Source organism: Erpetoichthys calabaricus, chromosome 2 (genome assembly GCF_900747795.2).
Source record: "Erpetoichthys calabaricus chromosome 2, fErpCal1.3, whole genome shotgun sequence".
In the NCBI taxonomy this organism is placed as follows: domain Eukaryota; kingdom Metazoa; phylum Chordata; class Cladistia; order Polypteriformes; family Polypteridae; genus Erpetoichthys; species Erpetoichthys calabaricus.
In genome coordinates, this window is record NC_041395.2 from 345046548 (window position 1) to 345059213 (window position 12666).

The 12666-nt window shown below is 40.3% G+C and overlaps 2 protein-coding genes across 3 annotated transcripts in view; both read left to right on the plus strand.

Moving 5' to 3' along the window:
- The window catches only part of LOC114647383 (protein inscuteable homolog), a 646645-nt gene that overhangs the window by 161993 nt on the left and 471986 nt on the right, over positions 1–12666 (plus strand). The window lies entirely within an intron of this gene.
- pde3b (phosphodiesterase 3B) overlaps positions 1–12666 on the plus strand; it is a 191248-nt gene that overhangs the window by 157984 nt on the left and 20598 nt on the right. Inside the window, exons 9-12 of one of the 2 annotated variants that reach the window (XM_028796080.2) lie at positions 1872–2006; positions 2096–2207; positions 2302–2415; positions 2603–2802. In XM_028796080.2, coding sequence (XP_028651913.2) covers positions 1872–2006; positions 2096–2207; positions 2302–2415; positions 2603–2802 — 561 coding nt within the window. The remainder of the gene's footprint in view (positions 1–1871; positions 2007–2095; positions 2208–2301; positions 2416–2602; positions 2803–12666) is intronic. The other variant, XM_051923409.1, reaches the window with a different exon arrangement.

Here is a 12666-nt window from a genome sequence, read left to right on the forward strand (position 1 = left end):
CAGTGTCTGTTTGTGTGTATCTTCTGGTGAAGTGCGCATTAGTTAATTTAAAGCACAACAATTTGTTAAGTTTGAATGTCTGTGTTTTGAGGTGTGACTGGAGTACTACAGTCTTCAGTAGTATAAGCCTGGAGGAGATTCTTAATGCAATGCCTATGTTTTAGCTGTCTCTCTACTGCCATCTAGTGCTTCTTCTTCTAATTCATTCGCGGACAAACAAACATCAAGATCCAAATGAAGACTATATATATATATATATATATATATATATGGTTGAAATAGTTTACTGTCAAATAAATGCAAAGAGTACACGACACGTGTTTCGCCCTCATTCTGGGCTCATCAGGCGTACACACTCCACTGCACTCCCTCTCGGGAATCGAACCTCGGACGTCAGCGCCAGAGGCGATGCCCCTAACGTTGCGCCATGGCGTGTGGTTCGTTTATTTGACAGCATGTAGATCGGGGTAATTACATTCACAGCATTCGTAGTCTGTGTCACATATATATATATATATATATATATATATATATATATATATATATATATATATATATATACACACAGTGGTACATCTGTTCACGACCGTAATTTGTTCCAAAACTCTGGACGCAACCCGATTTGGTTGCGAACCAAACGTAATTTCCCCATAAGATTGTATGTAAATATAATTAATCCATTCCAGACCGTACGAACTGTATGTAAATATATATGTTTTTTAAACACAAAAATAGTTAATTATACCATAGAATGCACAGTGTAATAGTAAACTAAATGTAAAAAACATTGAATAACACTGAGAAAACTAACATTGTAAGAGTTGGCACTAGACCCTTATGAACCGCTCGCTGTAAACACTTTTTTTATGAGTTATAAGCACATGGAAAAGAAATTAAATGTCTCTTCTCTTACAAAACTTCTCAAACCGTCCTGTACTGGCTTTAAATTCCTCACCTTTGCCACTCGAAGAAGGATTTTTTTTCAGCAAATCGCCATGAATCTTCCTGGCTTTCTCGCATATGATCGCCTCGCTTACGCTATTCTCCCCTGCAAGTTGCTTCTCGTTCAGCCACACTAGTAACAGTTTTTCCACCTCTTCCAGCACTTGAGGCCTCTGCTTGGTTAACATCAGCTGCTTTGTTAGGCCCTCTATACGGTGTGTACGAACGCGCCTAGGGAAACTGGCCGCCAGTGTTTTTGTTTGCTTGTAACCCGATTTGTACGTGTTCAGAAACGTTCGTGACCAGAGGTTCTGCTGTACAGGCAAAATTCTGTTACAACGAATTTCTTTAGAACAAACTAACTCTCATTAGTTTTTTATTCCTAAGCTTTCGTTTCCTACCAGGAGTCATCATCAGTGCAAAGTGAATAGACATACAGGAATCCAATGCAATATACAGTATAGCAAATAAGGAGAGGGGGGTGTGTGGATTTTTTGGTGGGGTTCAGAGGGTGTTGGTCATAAAGTCTTATTTATTATTTGCATGTTCTTCTTTTGAAGCCTGCATATGCTCTGTTCATGTCCAAATGTCTGTTAATGACATTTTTCTTTAACTATTTTTCACTAAATAGTTCTCTGACACTTTTAGTATTAGCCTTGAAGTTGGGAGGAAGAGGAGGGTCCAGGTGGTTGGACCCTGGAAGTGATATAGTGGATGGAATGGTGAGAAGAGAGATGCTTATTAGACAGCGCCACCTCATGTCTCGCTGGAAAATGACACTGACTGAAGCCCTTAAGCTGCTCCCCATGCGCACGCGTGTGACACTGTGAATAACCGGACTGTTGTCATTGTCATTTTTTGATGTGTAAATGCAGCTGCGTCCTTTTTGGTTGTTACAAGACCTTTATCCTCCTTTTTGGTGCTCACAGGTGGAGCGGAACGCACTGTTGGATTCTTTACTAGAAGACCACGATGCTTTAATGGAAAAGGTCAGCAACTGGAACTTCCCCATCTTTGACCTGGTGGACAAGACCGGAGGCAAGACAGGAAGGATCCTCAGCCTGGTAATAATTTGCAGTGCGAGCGGAGAGAGCACAGCTGTCTGCCGCTGTTGTTTGCCCAGTTGTGTTAATGAACTGTACGATATTTGCAGGTGAGCTACACCCTCTTTCAGGACACGGGCCTCTTTGAAATCTTTAAAATCCCCACTCAAGAGTTCATGTCCTACTTTATGGCACTGGAGGATGGCTACCGAGACATTCCCTGTGAGTAGCCAGAGTCTAACCTGTGGAAGGTGTTGCCTTGTTGAGAGAAGCAATTACCTGGTGTGAGCCCAGTCGCGTGTCTCTTCCCTCGCAGATCACAACCGTGTCCACGCCACTGATGTCCTGCATGCCGTCTGGTTCCTGACGACGCGGCCCGTGCCTGGATTCCAGCAAGTGCACAACGAACATGTGACGGGTAGCGACACGGGTATTTCAGTCTTGCCATTCCTGTCTCTAGTCTACCATCCTGTGCGTTGTGTTTGTGGTTTGCCATAAATTGTTCAGTCTGCTTGTTTGTTGGTGACTTAATGTACCGGGGTGAGGGCCTTTTCTATGCCGAGTGATCGAAGGTTTGTGAACGGCTGCTCAGTCATAACACGTGCTTTATATTGCAGACTCGGACAGCGGCATTTCGCCAGGCAGAGTAGCCTACGCCACCTCAAAAAGCTGCTCGATAAGTGATGATAACTATGGCTGTCTGGCTTGGAACATCCCGGCCCTGGAGCTCATGGCTCTCTATGTAGCAGCCGCCATGCATGATTATGATCACCCAGGCCGAACAAACGCCTTCCTGGTGGCCACAAACGCTCCCCAGGTAAGTCTTAGCATTCTGTCCTTCTGCTATCACTGCTTTGTGTAGTGACTGCCTTTTTTGTCTCTGTATATACAGTTACAGTTTCCGTATACTTTGGATGAATTCTTTCAAACTCACTTTCTACGCCTGCGGCAGATTTTATATTAACAAACTTTACATTTGGCATGTCGTGTAAGATGTCTACTCTGTGCAGGGCAAAGTCATTTTTTCCCACCAACGATGTTCATAGATCTCCCAAGTATTTCACTTTTTAACGACTGTGTGACAATTCCAGTGGGTCATATTTGGTTGCATTGCCTTTAAATCGTTTCACTGGAACCAAACGTTTTTGTTCGCCTTCAACGAGCTTCTTACGATAAGTTGCTGGAATTTTGGCACCTTTCCTCCAGACAGAACTGGTGTCACTGGGACAGGTTCGTAGGCCTCCATGCTCACATACACTTTTATAATTCTACCTTTCTACCTTTTTATCTAGTTTGCAATTTAATATTGTTTCTTTATCAGTATGCTGCTGCTGGAGTATGTGAATTTCCCCCTGGGGCTAATAAAGTGTGTGTGTGTCTGTGTATGTCTGTCTGTCTGTCTGTCTGTCTATCTACCTATGTATCATATAGTGCCTTTCATATCTATCTATCTATCTATCTATCTATCTATCTATCTATCTATCTATCATATAGTGCCTTTCATATCTATCTATCTATCTATCTATCTATCTATCTATCTATCTATCTATCTATCTATCTATCTATCTATCTATCTATCTATCTATCTATCTATCATATAGTGCCTTTCATATCTATCTATCTATCTATCTATCTATCTATCTATCTATCTATCTATTATAGTGCCTTTCATATCTATCTATCTATCTATCTATCTATCTATCTATCTATCTATCTATCTATCTATCTATCTATCATATAGTGCCTTTCATATCTATCTATCTATCTATCTATCTATCTATCTATCTATCTATCTATCTATCTATCTATCTATCTATTATAGTGCCTTTCATATCTATCTATCTATCTATCTATCTATCTATCTATCTATCTATCTATCTATCTATCTATCTATTATAGTGCCTTTCATATCTATCTATCTATCTATCTATCTATCTATCTATCTATCTATCTATCTATCTATCTATCTATCTATCTATCATATAGTGCCTTTCATATCTATCTATCTATCTATCTATCTATCTATCTATCTATCTATCTATCTATCTATCTATCTATCTATCTATCTATCTATCTATCTATTATAGTGCCTTTCATATCTATCTATCTATCTATCTATCTATCTATCTATCTATCTATCTATCTATCTATCTATCTATCTATCTATCTATCATATAGTGCCTTTCATATATCTATCTATCTATCTATCTATCTATCTATCTATCTATCTATCTATCTATCTATCTATCTATCTATCTATCTATCTATCTATCTATCTATCTATCTATCTATTATAGTGCCTTTCATATCTATCTATCTATCTATCTATCTATCTATCTATCTATCTATCTATCTATCTATCTATCTATCTATCTATCTATCTATCTATCTATCTATCTATCATATAGTGCCTTTCATATCTATCTATCTATCTATCTATCTATCTATCTATCTATCTATCTATCTATCATATAGTGCCTTTCATATCTATCTATCTATCTATCTATCTATCTATCTATCTATCTATCTATCTATCTATCTATCTATCTATCTATTATGTAGTGCCTTTCACATCTATCTATCTATCTATCTAATTGTGTTGAGGTCAGGGTGTTGTGACGGTCACTCCAGTACCTTGACCTTATTGTCCTTTTACCCTTTTTGCCACAACTTTGGTGGTCTGCTTGAGGTCCTTGTCCATTTCGAAGACCCACTTGTGACTGAGATTCAACCTCCTTGCACTACCTCCCTTGGGACACTAGAGGGCAGTGTAGCCGCATGAGTGTAAGGCGAGTTCAAGAATGGGTAAAACATGTGACTCAGTTCAAAAGTTTGTTTTAAAATATTTAGTGAAAATTCAAAGCAAATAATCCACACAAGAATAAAGAAAAAAGTTGTTACACACGTAGAATAAAAGGCAAAAAATTTGAAAAAATGTTATCTTCTTTAAACTTAGCTTTTCTTGTCAATGTTTTACTACTTTTTCTGTATGCTTTAAATGTATGGTGCATCACATACAATTAAGTGCTTTGTTTTCTTTGTTTTTCATGTTCCTTGGCACCAGAGGTGGCAAAGGTACACAAGTTCTTTACTCAATTAAAAGTACAGGTACTTGCGTAAAAAGAGACTCTGGTAAAAGCACAAATACTCATTCAACTTTTTTACTTAAGTTTTCGAAAGTTCGTTATGGGGCACGGCGCGAAATGAAACATAGTCATATGAAAAAGTTTGGGAGCCCCTCTTAATTCTTTGGATTTTTGTTTCTCATTGGCTGAGCTTTCAAAGTAGCAACTTCCTGTTAATATCTGACATGCCTTATGGACACAGTAGGATTTCAGCAGTGACTTTAAGTTTATTGGATTAACAGAAAATATGAAATATGCATCATCACAAAATTAGACAGGTGCAGAAATGTGGGAACCACAACAGAGATATGACATCAATACTTAGTTGAGCCTCCTTTTGTCCTCTAGACGCTGTCCTCCTATAGCCTCTGATGAGCGTCTGATTCTGGATGGAGGTCTTGTTCACCATTCTTCATACAAAATCTCTCCAGTTCAGTTCAATTTGATGGACAGCCTGCTTCAAATCATCCCATAGATTTTCGATGATATTCAAGTCAGGGGACTGTGACGGCCATTCCAGAACATTGTACTTCTCCCTCTGCATGAATGCCTTTGTAGATTTCCAACTGTGTTTTGGGTCATTGTCTTGTTGGAATATCCAACCCCTGTATGCATAACTTCAACTTTGTGACTGATGCTTGAACATTATCCTGAAGAATTTGTTGATATTGGGTTGAATTCATCAGACCCTTAACTTTAACAAGGTCCCCAGTCCCTGAACTGGCCACACAGCCCCACAGCATGATGGAACCTCCACCAAATGTGACAGTAGGTAGCAGGTGTTTTTCTTGGAATGTGGTGTTCTTCTTCCGCCATACAAAGCGCTTTTTGTTCCGACCAAATAACTCCATGTGTGTCATCAGTCCAAAGTGCTTTGTTCAAAAATGAATCTGGCTTGTCTAAATGAGAATCAGCATACAACAAGTGACTCTGTTTGTGGTGCAAGTGCAGAAAGGGCTTCTTTACTCATCACCCTGCCATACAGATGTTCTTTGTGCAAATTGTGCTGAATTGTAGAACGATGTACAGATACACCAGCCAGATGTTCTTACAGGTCTGTGGAGGTGATCTGTGGGTTGTCTGTCACCATTCTCACAGTCCTGCTCATATGCCGCTCCTGTATTTTTCTTGGCCTGCCAGACCTGCTGGTTTAACAGCAACTGTGCCTGTGGCCTTCCATTTCCTGATTCCATTCCTTACAGTTACAGAAACTGACAGTTTAAACCTCTGAGACGGCTTTTTGTAGCCTTCCCCTAAACCAGGAGACTCAACAATCTTTGTTTTTAGATCTTTGGAGAGTTGCTTTGAGGATCCCATGCTGTCACTCTTCAGAGGAGAGTCAAAGGGAAGGAAGCACAACTTGTAATTGACCACCTTAAATCCCTTTATATCTCCTGATGGACACACCTGTCTATGAAGTTCAAGGCTTAATGAGCTCATCACACCAAGTAATCAGCATTGAGCAGTGACAGGCATTCAAATCAGCACAATGACAAGGGGACCCACATTTGTGCACAGCCAGTTTTTCACATTTGATTTCATTTCATACAACTAAATACTGCGTCACTAAAAATCTTTGTTCAGAAAACACCGCAGTACTCCTAGGAAATGAAAGACAGACCACTGTTATCTGTTTTGTTGAAAGGAGAGTCCATTATAATGCAGGCTGAGAGGGGGTCACAGACTTTTTCATATGACTGTACTTAATGTTTGTATTTACAGTGTAAAGGATGAGCTTGGGAAATGTGGGCTTCCTACGTATATTGAGAGTCACAGAAATAGTGAGGAGGGGTTTCCCTTATCTATATATACAGGTTAGGGGGTACACCCGTCCCTAATTGGGTATTGCAAACGGACATGAAACATACCTAACTTTTGTAAGTACACTGCAAGGAATGAGCACACGAAATTTCAGCTGCCTACCTTTATGGAAAATGAGAGAATTAGTGAGGAGTCAGTGAGGGCTTTGTCTTTTATATGTAGAGATACCTACATGGTGTTGTAAGGAGTTGTGTCTTCTGTCCCCAAGCCACTCTCTTTGCTTTTTGCCACTACAACTTATTTTTATATGTCGTTCTTTACAGAGTGCTGAGAACAATTTTCAGGTAAAATGCGAGTATAGATTAAATTACTAAATATTAACACACATAAATATACAGAACTTGTTAAAGCGTGGGGAGAACAAGGTAGAAACTAAATAACGGAAACCAACACTATCCATCCATTAATGAATTGATGAACTCTGGCCAGATGACAACGGAGGAGATTAAAGTGATCCTTCATCCCAGTTTGAGGCCCAGAGTCCTCCAGAGCAGATTTTCACTCCCACTCCCTGCTGCTGAAAAACAAACCCACAGCTTGATACGTCCACCACCGTGTGGGTGATGAGCACTGCCTGGCTTCCTCCAGATGTGACAAACACAACTGAGGCCAAACTTGGATTCATCAGAACACAAAATCTTGTTACTCCTGGTCCTTTTTTTGACAACTCCATGAAGGGTCTTATCCCATAAAGCTCCTGATCAGTGGAATGTCGCAGTGATGGTCGTCCTTCTAGAAGTTTCTCCCATCTCCCCACAGGTTCCAAAGAGCTCAGCCAGAGTAACCATCACATTCTTGGTCACCTCTCTTTACCAAGGCCCCTTCTCCCCGCGAGTGGCCAGTTCTAGGAAGAGTCCCAGTTGTTTCTTCCAGTTAAGAATTATGGAGGCCAGTCCATTTTTTTTTTTTTTTGTGGTCATCCCCATCTCTGTGTCTTGACAGCATCTTGCCTCTAAGCTCTGGAAGCACTTCCATCAACCTTCTGGTTTGGTTTTTGCTCTACTGGTGGGACCTTCTGCAGAGTGGTGTGTGTCTTTCCTAAACAGTCCAATCAGTTGAATTTACCACACCGTGTTGAAACATCTCAGTGATGATCAACAGGATGCCCATCATAGCCAAGGGTCTGAATCCTTTTGCCTATGGGATATTTTTTTTTTTTTTATAAATTTGCAAAAATGTCACAAATCCTGCTTTCACTTTGGCATTCTGGGCTGGGGAGTGTTGTGAACTTTAAACAGGTTTAGCTCAAAGATGCAACAAAACCAAATATGAAGAAAGTGAAGCAGTCCATAGACTTTCTGAGGCCTCTGCATCTACGTGGGGTGGCAGGTCATTCAGTGCTATGGTCCCCACCACCTCCCAGGCCCATGTCTGCCCTTTCCTCTCGTCCTTCAAAAGTGAACTCAGGGTGTTTCTTTTCTGTCCATACTTTTCTTAACGTTTTTTCTGTAGATTTTGTTTTTCTTCTTTTATGCTCTGGGAAGTTGTGCTTTCTCTTCATTTTTTGATTCATTCTGTTCTGTCGGGCCTTCTCTTTATTGTTCATTCCTTTGTGCCACAACCTTGAGCTTGAAAGAGGCACTCTATCAATAAATCATACTATCTTTATAAGACTTGAACTTCAGCCAGCGTATTCACACCCAGTTCAAAAGCTATTATGGCGTGAGACAGCAGGTTGTGATTAGGATGCCATTGGTCTCAGACAGCCGCAGGCGCTGTAGGGGAGCTGTAGAGGAGCCTTTACCTGCTGGTGGTCACCGCAGTTATTAGCTAACAAGAGATGAACTTGATAGACAGATGGATAGATGTGAAAGGCACTATATAATAGATAGATAGGTAGATGTCAAAGGCACTATATAATACAGATAGATGTGAAAGGCACTATATAATAGATAGATGTGAAAGGCACTATATGATAGATAGATAGATGTGAAAGGCACTATATAATAGATAGCTAAGAAAGTTACTATATAATACATACAGTAGATAGATATATGTGAAAGGCACTATGTGATAGATAGATAGATAGATAGATAGATAGATAGATAGATAGATGTGAAAGGCACTTTATAATACATAGCTAAGAAAGGCACTATATAATAGATAGGTAGATGTCAAAGGCACTATATAATACATAGATAGATGTGAAAGGCACTATATGATTGATAGATGTGAAAGGCACTATATAATACATAAATAGATGTGAAAGGCACTTTATAATAGATATCTAAGAAAGGTACTATATAATACATAGATAGATGTCAAAGGCACTATATAATAGATAGCTAAGAAAGATACTATAAAATACAGAGATAGATAGATGTGAAAGGCACTATATGATAGATAGATGTGAAAGGCACTATATAATACATAGCTAGATAGATGTGAAGGCACTATATAATAGATGTACAATCTATACTAATAAAAGGCAAAGCCCTCACTGACTGACTGACTGACTCACTCACTCACTCATCACTAATTCTCCAACTTCCCGTGTAGGTAGAAGGCTGAAATTTGGCAGGCTCATTCCTTACAGCTTACTTACAAAAGTTAGGCAGGTTTCATTTCGAAATTCTATGTGTAATGGTCATAACTGGAACCTCTTTTTTGTCCATATACTGTAATGGAGGAGGTGGAGTCGCGTATCGCGTCATCACGCCCTCCTACGTAATCATGTGAACTGAAAACAAGGAAGAGCACTGAAGAAAACATTCTCCGTCAACCCCCACACTCCCCCCGCCCTTCCGCACATCACGGCATTTTCGTTAATGAAGTGACGTAATACTCCAGCTCCACCTTCTCGACAAGTTCATTCACCAAATTATTTGTCAATTATATTTCACAGTAAGAATTTACAGCATGACTCAAATGAGGGAACGAAGGTAAATGATGTTAATTGTTGAGTGTCTTTTAATACTGTGTAAGCATACATATTAACACATGTGCAATTAAACGTGTGCATTTACGGGGTGATTTCTCAGGCTTAAAAGCTCGCCTTTTATTAAAAAGGTAAATGCAAACTGTTTTCATTCTGAAGGGCACAAACCACGTTAATTGAGCAAAAATATCGGTACACCAGATAAATAAGCACAACATATTATCAGTTGTATTGTATGCTTACAATACATATAGAAATGTGTTAATTGTTAACTAATAGTATGGGATGGTGTTTTTCGACTTAGCTACAGATGCCGATGGACACCAGAACTGCTTTGGAAAAATATGAACGCCTTGGGGCCGATCTGGAAGAAGGTAGCACAGCGCCTTGATTTAAACGATTCCATGTCTTGGTGGGTTTGCGTAGTTAAGTTCCTTAACTTGTGGAGGGTGTATCCTGTAGCAAAGCCCTAAGTTTTTTCATGAAAGCCCCTTTCAGTCAATAAGCCTTAAAAACAGGTGTAAAGCTAAACTTGCAGCACCGCTATTCAATTACACTTGCCTAACGCCTCTCCTAAGGGGACATACTGTGGGATCTGGGCATCAGTCAAAGCACCAATCACAGGCCCGATTAGAAAGCGGGAAGCTGTGATTTGTCGTCTCCCTCCCATGTAACAATCACAGCCCGTGTTACAACGCACTATGTATGTATGTGTATATGTGTATATGAAGAGGATGGATGGATATGTGTGTGTTTATGTATATGTGTATATGTATGTGTATATATATGTTGATATGTGTATATACAGTATATATATGTATATGTAGATATGTGTATATATGTATATGTAGATATGAGTATATATGTATATATATGTTTACATAACCTCTTTAACACACTACTTCTCCGCTGCGAAGCATGGGTATTTTGCTAGTGTACTATATAATAGATGGATAGGAAAGATACTATATAATAAATAGCTGTGAAAGGCACTATATAATACATAGATGTGAAAGGCACTATATAATAGATAGATAAGAAGGGCAATATATAATGGAGAGATAGCTGTGAAAGGCACTATATAATACATAGATAGGAAAGTCACTATATAATAAATAGGAAAGGCACTACATGATAGACATATGAAAGGCGCTATATAATAAATAAGAATGGCACTATATAATACATAGATAGGAAAGGCACTACATGATAGACAGATGTGAAAGGCACTATATAATAGATAGATAAACAGGAAAGGCACTTTGATCCAGACAGACACCAGAAAGACTAAAGCAAGAAAATCAAAAAAGAAAGAAAATGTCTGAATTGGCAGTGCCAGTTCCAGTGAGGCGCTGTACAGACTTGTTGCTGTTTGGTATAAAGGACCCCCAGTCGCATTTCTCTGCACACGTCTGCTGAAAGATTCTTTGGCTGAGATCCCTCAGTGTGTATGTGTGTGTCACAGAGCGGATGTACAGCGGATGAGACCAGTCCATCCTGTGACTGATGTTGCCCCCTAAATACTTGTTGGAATAGACCACCTCAGAATCCACTCCCCAAATAGTGACCAGACTAAATGGTGTCCTCCTGGAGGTCAAACTCTTTTTTTTTTTTTGTCTTCTCTTGTCACATGAGCATACAGCTGACCCATTGTACTCCAACTTTGCCACATTTTTGCTTATTTCTTCTTATGACTTCTTATATCTTCATCCTCCATTTTAGAGAATGACGGTGACATCTGCACAGTGACACTTGTACTTTTTTTTTCTTCTTGCTGTTGATTTCAAAGTCATCGTTGGAGCAGCCACGTGACATGAGCCCACTCACACGTCTGTTGTTTATTGTACTCACACAATGGACGGAGATCTTTTGATGAGATTACGTTCAGCCTCTTATTATGTAACGCACCACTAAGCAAAAACTGCAAGGTGAAAGGTCTGAGCGGCCAGCCTTGTCGATCTTCAACTTGTGATAAGGCCAAGAGTGCTGAGGTGGCGGCGGTGGTGGTGACACGTGATGCGGGCTGTAGGGTTCACACAGGAAGAGCTGCCATGTGACTTGGACGCTACTGTCTCAGTTCTAAATGCCACTGGATGTGCCAGTACTGCCCGCTGGCTTGTCATGGATACCCGCTCTCTGCTCCCCAGGCACACAGACGCAAGGGTACAGGATTTTCAGTTTCTGTCCCTTAAGCCAACACCGGTTATGTGGTTCACTTTCACTTGTGTCACGTTTCACTTTTCGACATTCCTACTTGACACTGCAAAGAGCGTCCATTCCACATCTGGGCCTTCTGATCGCTGCACTCGCATCACCACCACAACACACACGTCAACTTTGCAGCCTCTCTAACTCCACTCCAGGTGATTCTGCCGTATTCTTGTTGTTCAGGCCAGGCTTCATCTTATGTAGCCCATGATGCCAATCTGTATTAAAAATCAAAAACTGCAATCTCTCATTCTGAGAAGTATTCAAGACCCCCTTTGTCGTGGCCCACCACCTTCAGGTTCAGGTGCTTCCTTGTTTTCTGAAATTCTCCTTGAGATGTTTCTGGAACTCGATTGGACTTCCCCTGTGGCAAACTGAATTGACTGGATGTTTTTTTAAAGGCACACATGGACCTGTGTAGGGAGGGTCCGACAATACACACTGCATGTCAGGAGCCAAAAGCCAAGCCTTTGAAGTCCAAGGAACTCTCTGCAGACCTCCATGAGCAAATGGTGGTGAGGCACAAATCAGGGCGAGAGGATAAAACCTTTTCTAAAGCTTGGGAGTGTTCACCAGAGCACTGTGGCTTCAAGAGCTGTGAAGTGGAAGAAGTATAGGACCACCAGGACTCTTCCTGGAGATGGGCTTT